The following is an 18848-nucleotide window of genomic DNA, read 5'->3' on the forward strand; positions in this document are numbered from 1 at the left end:
ATACACATGCACAGTATGGTATGATGCCACACGTGTGGTCACTGTGCCACCAATAGGTGCCATATCTGCCTATGGGGGCGTATATCTGTGGCCAAATCTACGCCCCAAAATGGCTGCATGAAAGCAGGCTTAGGTGCACAAAAATGCTAGTTGCCTAAGGGGTTAGCGATTTGCCTGCATATGTATGTACCTGTCCATTTGCTGCAGCCTTCCCCTGTTCTCACTATGCTGCCCTCTACATATATACATAACTTCCTGTTTCTGACTCCTTCAGTCCGTCCTTATGGCGTCTCCCATTGTGCCTCTATCTCACACAATCCGTCTCACTGACAATGGCAACCTTGGCGGTGCTACAGGGAAGCAACACAAGTGGTGTTTTGAACCATTTTTGGGCCATTTTTAAGCAGTCTGTTAAAAAACGCATGCATTTTTTGAAAACACATTCGTTTTAGACCGGTTTTACCAATTATCTTAATTAGAACGGTCAAAACGGATGCACATTTCAAAAATGCATGCATTTTTTAAAAGATTGCTTAAAAACGGCTCAAAACGGGTTCAAAACGCCTCATGTGCCACTGGCCTAACAAAGCAGAATACATTAGACTGGGGAGCAGATTAAAATAGAGGAAGGTTGATAACAACCCAAATACATGACCATGGAGCCGCTTTGCTATAAAGAGGTTGAATAGAAAGTTTCTTTAAATCCCTTTTGTACCCTACTACACTGATACTATGGATTTATTCCAAAAAGGGCATTTTAGAATCTCAAAGTCTCCGGTAATAATCTCCAAATATCTGATACCTGACTTTGCTCTAAATCTAAAGTTTACATTGTGATATTGGACAAGAAAAATATATTTATATAAAAATCTAAAACTAAGGATAATATGAGGGAGCTTTGTGTGTGTTTGGTGACAGGTATGTAAAGCCCAAACATGTTCTTTCCATTGCCAGAATGAATTTACATTTGTTTTCGTACTATTTCTTGTGTAGACAGCGGAGCTCCTTGGCACAGGTAATGTATTGCTGTCTAGTATTATATTTGCTTGTGTCTCATGATACATTCATCAGACGTTTCTAGATCAAAACATCCACAGATGAACCATATGCTCACACCTAAAGCACACAATGAAATGCAGATTTACATAAGTCTATGTATATATTTATTGGAGTGTCAACATTTCTGTCAACTCATTAGGGAAAAATTCTGAAGCGTCACTTGTTTTGTTTTCTTTGTTGCTACAAAGACATTTGCAAAATAATAACGGACAAACAATATAACAAAAAGCGGAATATAATGGTAGATAAGCTAACCAACCACCGCCATCATATGGAATTGATCTGTATTCACCATGTTTGTCCAGTCATGCTGGCTACGATTATAACAAATAAGTTCTTATACCTTATGGCCCACATTTACTTAAAACAGTGCAAACTTCACTATATGTAGGGTGCAGGGGGCGCCAGATTCAGGATATCTGGCGCACGTTCTTCATGAATCTGGAGCCCCCTGAACTGCTCCGACAGAGTGCACCACTTTTTTTTGTGCAACACACTTCTGTCAGACTTTACATGTTAAATGTGGTGCACGGTCCGAATGAGCACTGGAACGCCCTCTTCAGTGAAAAATAGTGCAGCCGTGCCACAAAACAACTGCATATGACACATATGTTGTGCTCACACTTCTGAAATACCTGTGCAAGCAGTTTGCACCTAAAAGAATGCGCGAAGTCCGTCAGAAAACGGGCACACATCCCTTAGTAAATGTGGGCGTATGTATCTGTACACTGGACCCAATAAATGAGCTGAACTGATGAGATTTTTCAGCTTAGAATTTAGAAGGTATTAAAAAATGCAGATGCCTAATTTCATGTTGATGTTATTAAAATCCATATCCTATAGTGGATATCCATATCCACAGGCCTTTTCCATTCTTGTGTTTGCATATTTTACTGCCAGTCTTCCAAAATAATTTTTAATCTTTCGTTTACAGACCCGCGAGAGCGCTTTCTTTTTTGATAAGAGACAGGTTCTGCTGGTTTCCACCATATGTTGTATCCATCCTCAAAAGCATGCAAAGAAATGAAAACAATGCCATAAATGTGAACAGAGCCCAACGATCAATGCTTAATACATAGAAACACCCCTTTAAAAGAAACCTACCACCATGAATCTACCTATTAAGGTAGATCCAGTGGTAGGTGCCTCTAATGTATGTAAGGATAGCCCTTTTAAGGGCTAATCCTTTAGTCCCTTTTATCTTTTTTAATCTTTAATTGTGGTAATATGCAAATTTACCAAAGAGGCTATAGGGGCGTGGAGTAGCCGGAGCTGAGGCTTCACGGCGCGGCTACTCCACGCCCCAGTAGCCTCCCTGAGCCTCCTACCCAGAAAACTTCAGCGCACAGCTACGAGAAGCTGCACGCCCTTGTCCACGTAGCCGGCATTCTGTGCATATGAAGATATCTGGGTAAGAGGATCAAGGAGGCAACTGGGGCGAGAGTAGCAACGCTGTGTAGCCTCTTTGGTAAATTAGCATATTATAACAATTAAAGGTTTAAAAAGATAAAGGGGACTAAAGGATTAGCCCTAACTTTCGATGCCTGTTTGGATTTAGAGGGTGGCAGTACCTAGTGGTACTGAACCAGTGAGAGGATGAGAATATGCTCGTTATTATCTTTTACCCCTCCCCCCCCCCCCTCCGAGTCACATTTCAAAAGTTATGCTCTCCCGGTCAATCACCCTAAATCATTTTTACATTACTATTTTAGGAGGACTACAACAGCAATGGCAGTATGTACAGAATGTCAGGAGAGCAGACAAATCCTCTTCAATATAAGATTAGCAGTCGTCATGACGGCAAATTGCATGATAGAATGTATTTAGTTGTCTACGTGAGATTTGTATTACAACTGGAAATATTTCTAGAGCCTCAATGAATTTTGTAGATAACGGCTGAATTTTGTATACTGGAAGTTAACCTTTACTTACCTACCATTCCCGTCCCAGTGCATCCTAAGATAACCTCTATTTTCTACATCCTGGTCCTTTTACACACCTGGGAAATTGCTTCTCAGTTAATCATTGGCCAAGATGGGTCACTGCTGCATGATTGGCTGAGATGTCATTTCCTGTGTGTCAGGAGGTCCCCATATTTTGGCTATAATTTAATTTCCATGGAAACCCTTGCCTGGCAAACAATATTCAGAATACAAGACACTCTCTCTGGATCCTAGGAACAGAGGATACATGAATAATAATTCTCAAGTATAATATTATTCATCTTATAGATGTGGAAGTGTTCAGATAATAGCATACAGAGCTGCAGGGAATTTCATATTCCCAGTGCTGATCAAGAACAAGGATTTTATATATCTTGCAGTGATATGGGTAGAGATGTATCCAAAATGAAATATTATATTAGGGAATTGCTATGTATACAATTACACATTGTTTAAAGCACCAGTGCAGGTCTTATAGGGTTCGATGATCATTTATGTTACTCTCAAACTGAAATCTATTCATAACGTATATCACACAATTCTCTCATCCAGAGTAATTCACAATCCAAACTTTATTTTTTCATTAGCTTTATGTTTCGATTACTTAGCTTTTATCTTAATGAAAACTATAACGCATTATCCCTAAATATTTTGAAACCCCTTTAATGCTATCAGACACACATGAACAGCACATGTTTCCAAATCCAATATGGGCAAGGGCAGAGCCATGCCCATTGTGCCATGCACATTGGTTGTGTTATAGAGCTGATAATATTGATCTTAGACGCTTAATCTCTCAGTTTTCGCTGTCAAACTCAATAAAGTTTAAAATTCACTCACCGGCCACTTTATTAGGTACACCATGCTAGTAACGGGTTGGACCCCCTTTTGCCTTCAGAACTGCCTCAATTCTTCGTGACATAGATTCAACAAGGTGCTGGAAGAATTCCTCAGAGATTTTGGTCCATATTGACATGATGGCATCACACAGTTGCCGCAGATTTGTCGGCTGAACATCCATGATGCGAATCTCCCCTTCCACCACATCCCAAAGATGCTCTATTGGATTGAGATCTGGTGACTGTGGAGGCCATTTGAGTACAGTGACCTCATTGTCATGTTCAAGAAACCAGTCTGAGATGATTCCAGCTTTATGACATGGCGCATTATCCTGCTGAAAGTAGCCATCAGATGTTGGGTACATTGTGGTCATAAAGGGATGGACATGGTCAGCAACAATACTCAGGTAGGCTGTGGCGTTGCAACGATGCTCGATTGGTACCAAGGGGCCCAAAGAGTGCCAAGAAAATATTCCCCACACCATGACACCACCACCACCAGCCTGAACCGTTGATACAAGGCAGGATGGATCCATGCTTTCATGTTGTTGACGCCAAATTCTGACCCTACCATCCGAATGTCGCAGCAGAAATCGAGACTCATCAGACCAGGCAACGTTTTTCCAATCTTCTACTGTCCAATTTCGATGAGCTTGTGCAAATTGTAGCCTCAGTTTCCTGTTCTTAGCTGAAAGAAGTGGCACCCGGTGTGGTCTTCTGCTTCTGTAGCCCATCTGCCTCAAAGTTCGACATACTGTGCGTTCAGAGATGCTCTTCTGCCTACCTTGGTTGTAACGGGTGGCGATTTGAGTCATTGTTGCCTTTCTATCAGCTCGAACCAGTCTGCCCATTCTCCTCTGACCTCTGGCATCAACAAGGCATTTCCGCCCACAGAACTGACGCTCACTGGATGTTTTCGGTTTGAACTGCAGGATATTGTCTTGACCATGTCTACATGCCTAAATGTTGCCGCCATGTGATTGGCTGATTATAAATTAAGTGTTAACGAGCAGTTGGACAGGTGTACCTAATAAAGTGGCCAGTGAGTGTATATATATATATATATATATATATATATATAAAAAAATATTGAGTATTGAAGAAAAACATTTTTATTAAAAAAAAGCCTATGCATTGCCGCAATGGTAAAAAATTTAATGATAACTCTCAAGTAAGTACAGTAGTAAAGAAAAGCATAAATAGTCAAGAAGACAAAACAAACACAGAAAAATAATATGGTTTAAAACCAAGAGGACAATGCAGTACAGAAAGAAGAGACAAATGTATGGTCAAAAGACAAAGGGTCAAAGAAACCAAAATACAGAAAACATTAGCAAATGTGGTGGCACACGTGACATTTTTAAAAAAATAATTAGTAAAACCTGTCAAAAACGGATGCGTTTTAAAAGAAATATTGTATCACAAGTAAAAAGACAGGATCATACATAAGGTGCAAAAACTAGCTGCCAAAAGTCTCTAAAATTCACCTCAGAGAGACCAAACTATGATACATGTGCCCCATATGTTTATGTATATAGGTATATAAATGTATATATATGTATGAGTGCAATATGTATATTTTTATACATATTGGGAAGGGGACCTCATTCAGAAGTCTGCTATAGGGCCCTGCCTCTCCTAATTATGCCCCTGATCATGACAACCTAGCCATCATTGCCAGCTATGTACAGAAGGTTGTATTCTGGATCTACATGGTAAACTAATATGTAGCTAAAGAGGTAAATTCAGGACAGCTGGCAGGAAAGAGAAGTTTCCAAAATGACGCTTCCTGTAAATTGCAATACATAGGACTGTAACCTCTATGTAAAACCATCATCTTTTTCATTTATGTCATGACCAAGAAATGCCTAGATTAAAAAAGTTTTTAAAAATAAAGAAAAAATAATAATGTCATTCTTGGCATGAGACGGTGAGCCTAACGGAGCCTGCAGAATCTTTTGTTTCACTTCTAGATCTGCATTGATGGAACCCTTGGAGCTTTATAAAGGAACGTTGTGCTTGTTCTCACATAACAGCGGTTGTACCTCTCTATATAAGCACTTTTGCGTCTCCATTTTGCAAATTATCTAATGTATTTTATGGTTGCTGACGCCATCAAAAATGGCTCCGCTTCTATTTGTGGTTTCTCTCTTCTCACTGCTCCATGTTGTTCTTCCAATGTTTCTGGTTATATTACATTCAAAGAATTTTACAGTTTTTCAAGCAAAGAAAAGCCCTATTTCCCTTGTATTCTATGTAATGAGACACCCAATCATGACAACCCATGTCTCTTTACCTTTTGGCATATGGACTTTGCAGAGGAGAACCCAGACTGAACACTGTCCCAGAGACTTTTACTTGCAGCATTGTAGTCACCTATGATACTGCGAATCACTGGGGCACATGTGTCAAACCTGTGACTTGCCTTTTTCTTTCATTTTTGAGACTTTTAATAACGTATTTGTGCTTGTTTGCGTAATTTTTGTGCCTAAAACTGTCTCCTTTCAAAGTTCGCCATTGTCTAGTTTTCTGCAGAGTTCCCTGAGTTATCACCAGAATCCAGATGTGAAAGTTAAAGACACACATTTAGGTGTAAATCTATGGCTGCCCCTTGATTGCGACTTTTGGAGACTTTTTGTGACTTTTGTTTTAAAAAGTTGCAATTTTACTAAACACCAAATGCCACATTTGTGAAACTAATAAGATACATCTGACCAGCAGAAAAAGCCAAGAAAAGTCCCAAAAAACAGAAGGACAAAGCCAGACTTATGATACATGTCCCCCACTGTCTCTCATGTGACTACTGTCCAAAAATGTAATCACTCTTTCAGTCCAGGACATTATTCCCACAGCATTAACAAAGTCTGTATACCTAAGAAGTGTTCAGATTGGGACATATGGACATATTTAATTTACTGAATACACAGATTTGAAGTCAACCTAAACCACATTTTCCTTTTTTTTAATTCAACAATTGTACCACCAAAACCCTGACCCATCAATACATGGACTCACAAGACTTGTGATGGTGCCCTGTGATAGCTGATGTGAACAGTAGACGCTTCAGAGGGACACTTGGATATTTATCACTAATCCGCTGCGTAGGTAATATTGGTATGATCGTTTGATGTTCAGCCCCTAGGAATCCCACTGAACACTACAATGGGGGTCCCAAGCCCGTGTTTTAGGGACAGTGACTATAGAGTTGCACACTATATACATTTTCAGTGACTAGGGAACTGACAAAGGTAACTGAATCCAGAGCTTTGGTACCTCCACAGTAGTGCAGAGGTGTAAGCACTGCTTGTTCTAGTTACCAGAAGGTCAGATCTCCAATATCCATACATTAATCATAAAATGTATAGAAAAAACAAAAACAAGGAAAACCAAATCCGCTGTAGGGAACAGTGTAACGGCGCAAGAGAGACAAAAAACGGATAAAAGTCCAAATATCCAAACGTAGAAATACAAAAAATGCAAAAGTCCCTCTGCATCAACGTCCTCCGTAAATATTAGATAAAAAATAATTAAAAGATAATCAATAAGAAAAGACACAGTACCTCTCCATTTTCAAACATATGTACCCGAGTAGAGGCAAAAAACCTTATTTGCGCTTTATCACTCCTTGGTGTGGGCTGCTAATGTCAAACGTGCAACCATTTTATTCTTATAAGGCCTTTTATCGGAAGTTTTTTTGTGAGTATACCAAATAAAAAGAAAAAGTTTTACCCAAAACCCTATTGCACCATTGTGTGTTCTTTCTCTCCTTATTGGTGAATGGACTTGAAGTGTTCCCTTTCCGGACCGTAGCGGAACCAACGTTGGAGGAGTTTGAGTTTCTGAGTCGGAAGACCGGACACTCGCACCGCATCTCCAGTGGGAGCCGCAGGATCCACGGACGCATCACTACACCAAGGAGTGATAATGCGCAAATAAGGTTTTTTGCCTCTACTCGGGTACATATGTTTGAAAATGGAGAGGTACTGTGTCTTTTCTTATTGATTATTTTTAAATTATTTTTTATCTAATATTTACGGAGGACGTTGATGCAGAGGGACTTTTGCATTTTTTGTATTAATCATAAAATGTAGCTAACTGTTTAATCTTTTTTAAAGGGGTAATTGCTTATTACCCTGTAAATTGCCATGTTGCCTCCATGTTTTCCAAAACATTCCACAGATACTTAACATCTGGAAAATTTGGTGTTAGACAGGTCAACATTTTGTACTCTTTGTTAAATCCCCCAAGCACATTATACAGGTAAAGGAGGCCCCTACCATTAGGGAATATCATTGCCATGAAAAGGTATACTTTGCATGCACCAACAATAAGGCCCCTTACACACTAGTGAGTGAGATACATTCAACTTGCATTATACCCGCAGTGTGTATACGTACAGCCTCAACACTCACAACCCGAACATGCCGAGTTCAGTTCTGGTTGCTCAGCATTCGGGTCAGACGTTCTGACCAGCACAAGCTGCAAGTGTGATGTGAGCTGGATGCATCACTCTCGCTAGTCTGTATGGGACCTAAAATAAGTTGAACATCAATGAAAGGACCCAACTTTTACCAACAGAATATCACCAAATCATTATACTGTCTTACACTTATTAGAATGCACACTAGCGCTATTTTCCAAATAGTAAAATGACACACATGCATTAAACCATCCATAAAATGTAACAGAAAACCTAATTTATCAGTCCTGTCTATTGCCCTTATGTTTGGGTTGTGATGCTCATGTACCCATTGTAGACACTTTATTGGCAGAGCACAGAGGATGGGTACCAGACTAGTCCACATATTTGCAGCCCTATACAGAGTAAGCTGTGATACACTGTGGGTTTTGTACCTTGCTATCATAACCACCATTAACCATTACAGTAATTTATGTTACAGTGTTTAAGTTGTTGTGTCAGACTTGACGGCCTAGACTTATCCATTACATAAGCATCCATAGACCTGTTGTCCTTCCATGAGCTATTTCTGGTACATACTCAACACTGCAGAGCAAGAACACATCAAGAACTGACTCAGCTGCTGCCTAAAATATCCATGGCATTGTAATGGTAACCACATCAGTGTTTAAGGTGTATATACCTTCCAACATGTCTGCAGCCACCTATGTTCATTTTGGCCTTTTATGGGGGTAAGCAATATGAAAACCCATTGCTTTCTGTAATAGTGCTATATTCCATATTAAGTTTTTCTACAAAATTGGGATGATTTATAGTATGTGACAGTGACAGAGCACTCCCATAAATTTTACAGTGTTAAAGACCCCAGTGATAAGTACTTACAGTGTATGTGATAGGGACGCAGGGGGCCTAGCTGCCAGATCTTGTATTAGGTGCATGCATCCAGAAAACAAGACCTACTATTCATAGCAGAGCAGCGGCTTATCCTGTAATCTACCTGATATCCTAGTAAAGCAGGAATAACAAATTTGATACATTGTGCCCATGTCTATTCTAAAGACCATCTGCTTAATCTGATTTGCTGTAACTCGCAGGTCACTGTTCTGCACCAGGTGTCAGACTGGAGACCCTGATCTGCAGAGCATTACTCTATTCTTCAGGTGCCGTGTCTCTTCCATATGCAGTGCCTGCTTTTCCCTAAGTATTTTATATCATGTAGATTTGTATCGTTCTGTCTCTGGGCTTTGTATCTAGAACATGGAGACCTGCACCGGCTTCATGACTGTAACCAGAACCATTATAGTCCCTCTCTATACAAATACGTTTATTATTCTGTTTTCCAAGCCATTTGTGCTTGTGTCTTTCTGTGTCTCTTCTTTGCTCCCTCCTCCCCCTCTCCTTTCCCCCTCTGGTACAGATAGCAGGCTCTCCTGATTGCAATGCAGGAGTTGGCGTCTGCAATTTCTGGCAGGCGGTTTTAGTTGCCATGGTTTCTGTTGGTTTCTGTTGTAGTAGGCAGCAGCCCGGGTGGCCCATTACAGAAAGAGGCTGGTAAGAGGGGCTAGAGGTCAACCAATCTCAGCGTTTATCACATACCACGTCTGCCTGGCACAAGAGCCACAGATTGTGCAAATGTCAATTGAGGAAATTAAAGTTTTATTAGCAGAGCTGGGGGTATAACAATTCATTAAAAAGTCACTGGGTCCTGCCAACACTTTCCAAGCATTGGTAGGACACAAAATAGAGAACGAAGACTGTTCCTGGTCCACAAACATAATGCGAATCATCTGTCTAATCCAAAGCGAACTTATCCATGGTGTAAGCATTCCTGTACAGTATTATGCATGCCACAGGGTGATAAATGCCCGCCTAATGAGCCTTGGCACGGAAGATGCATTAACCTTTGCCTGTTTAGCAGTTCTAGGAAATGGCTCATCAGAGCCACCCATTAAAGTATACCCTGGTTAAGGTGTACTAGCGACATTATAGATGTTAATACACTAAGAGATGGCTTATATTACAGAATAAGACTTTATAATACAGCATCCTGCATTGTGCTGCAGTGCAATACCGTGCATGGCTATGCTTCACCTATGTACGCTTCCCATATATGGTACAGGAGAGAAATGTGCACAAAGCACATACAGGCGGATAGTCTGGTCATTCAAGCTCGATGAGACACTGCAGTGTAGTACTGTGGGCAGTGTACAGTCCATGAGGTGCAATGCAGTGTGCAAACTACAGTACAAAAGAATTGATGGTCAGCTCTTCCACATTATCACATTACCTACACAACAGCCAATCAGAAGCAGGATTAATTCCCCATGGTTACAAGATAAAGGAATTTGTCCAGGGGTACACATACCCAGGGCTCCTCCCACTGCTGCGTCAGGGTATATAGTGCAGTGTGCACAACTTAAAGGAGCAACCCAAAAAGAGTTCACATCATAGTAGTGATTTTTAAGAGAAAATACTGAATATATTACTGCTGGCTAGGAAAATGTCATATGTGACAATAGTGCAATATTATAAGCTGTCAGCAACTCCAACTCCACAAGCCTGGTCTAAGACAAAATTTAGTGATTGGTATCTGGAAGCAGTTTGGTCACAGCTTTGCTTTCATACTATCACATGTGTCTTCTGGAGCCCTGTCCACTCACATCCATGACCTCATTAGCACAAAATATTTCACTTGCCCTTCCATACCTCCTTATTTTAGATTATCTTTACTATTTTGACTGAGTGTCAAATATTTCCCCCTTGTCTACTTGTAACACTTAAAAAAGCCACTAAGTGGTAAGGGATATGGAAATTACTCTAAGGTATATTGGTAAAAGTCATATTACTCGCCAAGTTTGGCCATATCTAGTATTATGTAAAGATGTATTTATTCATGTACAAGGAATATATATTCAAATGATTCAAAGAATTCATATATATATATATATTCATATATAATGTCAATAAGTGAAATTTCATCATAAATGAATGTCTGTAGAATGAGGATTATTTCAGGGATTAATAATATTTCTGACATTCTCAGCTGTAGCCACAGGTTGCAGACCATAGATCTGGTTATAGTAATATAAAGTATTTAATAAACATAACTGATATTTGTAAACTTGTTACTATTGTTAAATCGATAAAGATACAATGTATTATTTTGCAATTTCCCTTACTTTTTACTATAGTACACTGCTTGATGTCATTCCGCAGAACTGAGGATGATATATAATATCTCTACCTATTGATTATTACCTGGAAGGTTTGGTATCAGATTTGATACATGACTGAAAAGTGGCAACTTTCTTCTTCTATACTTTGTTTATTCATCCTCTACTATAGAAATGAGCATTACTCCTCCAGCTGTTACTGGATAAAAACTTAGCCAACATCCAATGGAACATCCACATAAACCTAAAGATTAGTAAACCTGAGCAGAATCCTATGTAGTAGAGTCATCTCCAGCTGACACTTGGGTCCTCCTTACCTTGCAGTCCCCTACACAGGATCTGACAGAGTACTCCCCAGATTGCAGGTATTTCTCCAACACAAAGTCAAACTCCTCGTATTTTTCCTGAGCGTGTTGATCCAGTCTCTGGTAAGCTTGGATACAGTTGCTGCACACCTCATCGTCAGTGAGAGCAGCAGAAGAGGCTGCAGGTGCCCCCATGAAGTCCTCCATCAGGTTCTCCAGGCTGCAGTTCAGGCTGTCCGGGTTGGACATGCCCAGCAGCAGGTCCAGGATGGTGTAAGTATCACAAAAAGACAGAGTGAAATTGTTAAAATAAGCCTTCAAAAAGTTCCTCTTTTGGTTGTAGGAAGTAGAGGAAGGGGAGTAGGATCTGGAGGGGGAGGAGGGGGCCCCAGAGCCCCGGTGTCTTTGCAGATGCAGTTTGGTGCAGGCAGTATCCAGGTGAGAGGACCTGGCACCAGTGCAATGCGGACTATGAGCAGCAGATTTGGTCGAATTGCTTAGGAAGTTGTCCCAGCACCTACTGCCCTCCCCTGGGAAGCTCTGGAGGGACAGCAAGCTGGAGTTGGCCTGCTCCCCCCGGCCTGGCTGGTGGCTGGAGGAGAAGTTGCCTCTTGCTTTGGCCCCAGCAGAGACCAACCAGAGGTGATTAGACAGCAGGACGGTGAAGAACAGGAGAGAGGCGAGGGACAAGCGCCATCTCTGAGCCCTCTCGGAGTCGGCGCACGGTTTGTCGCTGTGTCGGGGTTCCCAGCAGATCTTTAAGACGGCCTCATCTTCCCTTGGATACATCCAAGCCCCCCTGATCATATTTTAGGGGGTGGGAGAATTCTGGCGGCCGGGTGCTCTCAGTCTCTCCCCACCCCCTATGTTTGTGGTGGGCTCCCTACCACCAGTACAATGTCACCTGCCTCTGGTGAGGGGCATCATCAGGAAGGGGGGGAGGGGTGGACAAGGAGATGGAGGGTCAGATAAAGGAAGGAAGGAGAACTGATGATGATGATGATGATGAGGGCAATAGGAGTATATTGATGGAAGGTGGATGGATGGTGGATGAAGGGATGGGAGCTCCCCTCCCCTACCCGCCCCTGCCCGGGTCACTCAGTGACAGGCCATTGCAGGAAATATGGGGAAAGACAACCAAGAAAAAAAGAACCCCCCTCCCTGTGTACAGATGCACCCCCGGGGCACAGAACATCAAGGAGAAGTCCAGAGGGGATGATGCAAGGGGCAAGCCATGCAGATCCCCCCACCCTCCCCCCTAGGATGGAGCTAGAGCAGAGCCAGGTAAGAGCATCCCCCTGTGTGCCTAGCACCTGCTGCCCATCCTGCTCGCCTGTGCCCTCCTTATTGTTTTCTCTTCCTCTTCTGGTGGGCACTGTTCTTCTGCTCCCTGGGCATCCTGCTGCTGCTAGGGCTGAATATTCCCATGCCTCCTCTTCCTCGCCCGCCGGGCACCCAGGCCGAGATCAGCCAGCTGGGGCTGCTCGTATTTCTATTTAATCTGTCGCCATCTTCAGCTGTGCAGAGAACACCTCCCCGGCCTTATGCAACGGGGATTTTTTTTTCTTTTTCTTATAAAAGCCGCCCCCTCCTCCTGATGGCCGACACTCCACCCCTTCCTTCCCCCTCCTCTGCTTTCATTCACTATGTGCAGCTTCTCATTCATCTCCTCTGCTATTCAGCTTCTTGTGTTCCCTCTCCCCCCTAATAATGGATGATGAGTCAGCCCTCACCACAACCCTGCCTGCTAGCCTCCTGCCCCAAGAGCTTGCACTCTGCACTCCTATTCTGGCTGAATGTCACACTACACTGGGGCACATTATTAGGGTGCTGAGGTCAGGAGGTTACACCTGGATTGCAGGTACAATACTGGAGGCTTTGGATCTGATACTGTCTGTATTCCAGCTCTCATGTGAAATGAGACACATTAGCTTCATACAATGTAGAGCTCTATGAAAACAGTTGACAGGAGATGTTAATGGAGTGTAGTGAGATTTGATATTAAGCTCTCATTCCCATACAAGGATTTGGTGAGACCAAAGCTGTCCCTTCACATTGACCAATGTCTCACATGTCAATCACCAGATTGATGTGCAGATTGATGTGCACTCTCTTATCCTGGAGTATAAAGCTGCGTTCACACCATCCTTTTAAATAAAGGACAGTTACCTTCCAATTTTTTTCTTACTATGAATTGTTCTACAGTTTTTAGGTATCCATTTTTATTAATGTTAGCATTTATTTTCTGAGTATGCACAATTGAAAAAAAAAGGAATGAATAACGGATGGAAATGACGGATACCAAATTAAATATATGTCCATTATACATAGACTTTATTGAAAATAACAATAACCTACCTGCATGTTCTGGTTCTGTTCTTTCTAAGGCTCATTTCCCACTACCGTTCCGTAAAGAATGGAGGTTTAACATATCACTTAAAAATACCATTGACATCAATGTAAATTTTATGTCATCGCTATGTTCCGTTTAGGCAGAGATCTGTTATCCATTTTTTTTTTGGACAGAAAAAATGATGGAGGCTGCAGCACTTTTCCTCCAGTTAAAAAAACCGCATGGATAAGGGATCCGTGCGAATCTGACCATAACGGGTGACATAAAATTTACATTGATGTCAATGGGATTTTTAACTGATACCTTAAACCACCATTTTTCACTTTTTTAACAGAGGGAAGAATTTAGCCTGGAGAAAAAAAAACAATGAAGCCGCTTTCATCTTTGTTTCGTAAAGTGACACAAGTGTAACGAAAGGTACAGAGATGTAGCTACCAGGGAGGCAATGGCCCTGGAATTTGGGTTGCCCACTCCCCAGCTTTCAGCTCCTTCTAGGACTAGTGTTACCCTGCTCACTATCTTAACACATGCGTACCTGCTCCTCACCAGTGGTGGTGAAGCTATGGCACTCAGAGCACTTTCTGTGGGCACCCAGGTCTTTACCCCAGCACAGAGTTTGCCAGGCAGGACTCAAGGCTTCTTCCAAAACAGCCCAGGATGTACCATGCTCAGCGCTATTTTAAACTTCTATCCTGTATATATGAGCACAGCAATACTACTCCTATCCAGTATACATGGGAACAGCACAATACCTCTACTCCTCTCCTGTGTATAAGAGAGCAGCATACAACTACTATTCTTTCTCTCTCTCTCTCTCTATATATATATTAAAACAGTGCAGTGCTACTACTCCTATGATGTATATATTTGTACACCGCAGTACTATTACTTCTATCCTGTATATAAGGGCTATGCACAGCATTACTACTCCTATCCTGTATGCATGTACGCTGCACAGTACCACTACTCCTATCCTGTATAAATTGTTACAGCACCGTAATACTATTCCTATCCTGTATATATGGGCACTGGACAGTACTACTACCCCTATGCTGTATAAATGGGCACTGCACAGTACTATTACTCTTATGCTATATATATGAGCACAACACAGTACTATTACTCCTATCTTGTACATATGGGCACTGGACAATACTACTACTCCTATTCCGTATATATTCCTCATGCTCTGCCTTGCGTGAAATTGCCCGGCAGTGTATTCGGCTCAGCACATACATCACGAGGCTGAAGCCTTTGTTATGTGACATGCGCACAGAGCGCCGGCTATGATAAATGTCCCCCATAGTTTGTATTCAAGGATCTAGCACATGTAGATGATAGCAACTTTCAGTATTAGAGGAGCTGTCCTCAGGTATATCATCCACCATCAGCTATTTCTATGAGGCCAAAATTCTGGAGAGCAGAGCTTTATAAACTGTCCATTTATCTTTCATGTTTTAATAATTCTTTATCTAGTTAGTTATCCATCAAGTTCCGCAGATGGAGGGTCCTGTGGTCTCTAACAGTCCATGAACAATCGCCAGTTAGAGATCACATGACCCTCCATCTGCGGCCATTTTATGGTCAGGAATATCTGGCTGATGAGAAAGGAAGCTTCACTTTTCATGTAAAAAAAAGCAGAGCCGAACTATTAATAGATGTATATTGGTAAATTACTTAATATCCTGTCCTTCACACACACAACACACATTACAAAAAACAAGAGGTAAAGTGACCAACCCCTTTAAGATTGATGTGCAAGCATCAGTCTTAATACACATGTTGTTGTTTTTTTTTTACGTATTAAATTTTTATTTATTTTTCAGAGAAAATTTTTACAAACAGTGCTCTTTATAAGCGTCTAGAAAACAAAAAGAAAAATAATCCAGCAAAAACTTAATACACATATTGAGAGATTGCTGTGGACTAAACAGCACTTTAGTCTTAAAGGGAACCTACCACCACAAATCTACCTATAAAGGTAGATCGAGTGGTAGGTGGATCAATAGGACGTGAGGATAGCCCTTTTTTAGCCCACACTTTTTTGTTAACTTTTATTAAACTTGTATGCAAATTTACTTAGGCGGCTACTGGGGCGTGGAGTAGCCGCATCTGAGGTTACACGAGGCGGCTACTCCACGCCCCGGTAGCCTCTTTTCCCCTCCTACTCACCATCTTCGGCGCGTAGCTGCGCGTAGCTGCGCGCCCCTCAGCGGCGATCCTGCCGTCTGCGCATGCGCAGAAGACCAGGCCCGCGCCTGCGCGGTCACTACTCCGAAACAGGTGCGGGCCTGGTCTTCTGCGCATGCGCAGACGGCAGATGGTGAGTAGGAGGGGAAAAGAGGCTACCGGGGCGTGGAGTGGCCGCCTCGTGTAACCTCAGAAGCGGCTACTCCATGCCCCAGTAGCCGCATAAGTAAATTTGCATACAAATTTAATAAAAGTTAACAAAAAAGTGTGGGGACGTGAGGATTAGCCCTTAAAAGGGCTATCCTCACGTCCCTTGATCCACCTACCACCCGATCTACCTATATAGGTAGTTTTGTGGTGGTAGGTTCCCTTTAAAATCAAAGCAGAATTTTCCCCGTAAAATTAAAATACTGAGCTTTGGATGGCGTCCCTAACAGTAAGAGACCAGTCAGTGATGCCTAGCTGGCTAGGGAGAAGCCAGAGGTCACTGTCCCCTGTGGATGACTGTCCTGCAGTTTTTCAGAAGAAAACATTGGCCTATGTGTGACAGAACCTCACACATGGGCCGCGCACAATGATCCACAGACATTGCACGTGTGCAGGTAGCAATACCCTGAGGCTTTCGGATCCACAGCATGTTAATTAATGGTTTGGGTTTAGGGTGCGTTCACACGTGGCGTTTACATTGCATTTACAAACGCAATGCAAATGCTTGGGGACAGGGCTCGGCCTAATCGTATCTGCCTTTCCAGTGAAACGCATGTGATCGGTAACCAGCACCCGGTAATTTGCATGTACACTGATCTGGATGGCTCTCAGTTTACTGGATCCCTATAAACAGGACATTGAGGCGCTGTCCATGGACTAAGGTGCTGAAGCGTGTCTTCCATCACACTATACACTGCAGATGGAACTGCTTACAGGATCAGATGCTATACGCAGACGTGCAGCTAGCAGGAGGCCTTCAGTGTTGGATTAAATCAAAAGTTCACAGCTTACAAAATTAAATCGTCTCATAACATATGTGTATGTCTATGTAAAATTTTCAGATTTTTTTTTTAGAAACAAGACTACGTGAGATAAACATGTGGCTGTGGATGCAGAAATGTTTTTTGGCATCCTGTCTGCTAACCACCATAAAGTGGCTGCTTCCAGAGAATAATAGCTTGAAGATACAATAGATTATTGATCTGTGCATTCTGATGAGAAACTTTTGATAAATGTCCTACATATTTGCCTTGAATATAATGTAGATTGCATTAAATATCCACTGGTAATGGGAACCCGATGGTTTAACCAACATTAAGTCTTCAGAGTTTCCTTTACAGAACATTTACAAGAAGTGACAAGTTGGAAAACATGTGCGTGTGCCTTGATTATAGAAGTAATGTGAGGTGCTTAGCCCTGAAGAAGAGGCATGATTAACATAGAAGTCAAGAAGAGTTTGCTTTTTATAGACTTTGAGTTTGCTGATTAAGTTTCATCCTGCCGTCTGCTTCTATTGAATTGTTCCATAGCCAAGGCCATATTTGCTGTGGTCATTGATAATTAGTCCTGGCCAGGAAAAGGGAAGAGATTTAGAATTAGATGTTCACTAGCAGAGGAAATTGTTCTAATGTGTTTGTAAGGTTTGGGAATTATGACCAAGGAATTATTTATACCCAGATGTGATTTGGGAAACTGTACAACGTTAAAGGGGTATTCCCACAAAGAAGTTTCTTATATTTACTCAGGATAACAAAATAACACATTCTCTAATTCACTGTTATTAACAAAAATACAGCATTTCACAAATACAAGTCCAACCTGTCCCTATCAGTCTTGGTCTACACAATTTCAAGTGCCCCCTAGACACGACCCTGTAACTTCACCACACAATCATGAGCAGAGAGAGAGGCTGCAGACTAAAAGCTACAAGGAGATAAGTGATCCGGGGGAAGGGGGAGGCAGGCACATATCTGTGGGACGAGGCAGAGCTCACAGTGTAACAGTGTAAAAGTCTGTCAGCCTCTGTCTGTCATGCCTCTGTGTAATCTCCTGTATCTCTGATCTGTCTCATCTCTCTCTACTTGTCAGTGTGTCAATGTCAGACACCAGATGAAAGTGTATATACACCTGTACCCTGATAATCTAACCACATTGTCACCCCACAGAATTAAATGGATCATAATGTGTCTACTTAGAGAGTCCCGCCAACACCCTGGAATATTACACTGAGCTGTACCGAGGAGACCCAACCAGGTCGAAACAGCGCTGTCTACAGTTGGGAGTCTGTACCTTCTGGAATAGATATACTGCTTTGGCTTATGGTCATACTTGGTGTTAAGGGGGCTGCCTTTCAAGGTAGCAAAAGGAAAATGTATTTGCATACTTTGCAGAATTCCCTAGTGGAGCATCTATGGCTTAAAGTCCCTGAAGACTTGGCAAGAACGCTTGGCCAAAGTCAACACCAGAGTCAGAGCCTCAGACAGCTCTCCTTGGAGGGGAAAACACTCGTCCTGCGTAACGAGGTTCTGCCTGTACTCCAGTACGCGGCTTCGGCATGGCCGCCCCCGGCCCCCATCTG

At 42.1% G+C, this 18848-nt stretch overlaps 1 protein-coding gene across 1 annotated transcript in view; it reads right to left on the minus strand.

Moving 5' to 3' along the window:
• The window catches only part of NALF2 (NALCN channel auxiliary factor 2), a 116678-nt gene extending 103353 nt beyond the window's left edge, over nucleotides 1–13325 (minus strand). Inside the window, exon 1 of the mRNA XM_072124292.1 lies at nucleotides 11752–13325. Coding sequence (XP_071980393.1) covers nucleotides 11752–12546 — 795 coding nt within the window. The 5' untranslated portion in view covers nucleotides 12547–13325. The remainder of the gene's footprint in view (nucleotides 1–11751) is intronic.
• Nucleotides 13326–18848: the final 5523 nt, after the last annotated feature.

Source organism: Engystomops pustulosus, chromosome 9 (assembly GCF_040894005.1).
Source record: "Engystomops pustulosus chromosome 9, aEngPut4.maternal, whole genome shotgun sequence".
Lineage (NCBI taxonomy): Eukaryota > Metazoa > Chordata > Amphibia > Anura > Leptodactylidae > Engystomops > Engystomops pustulosus.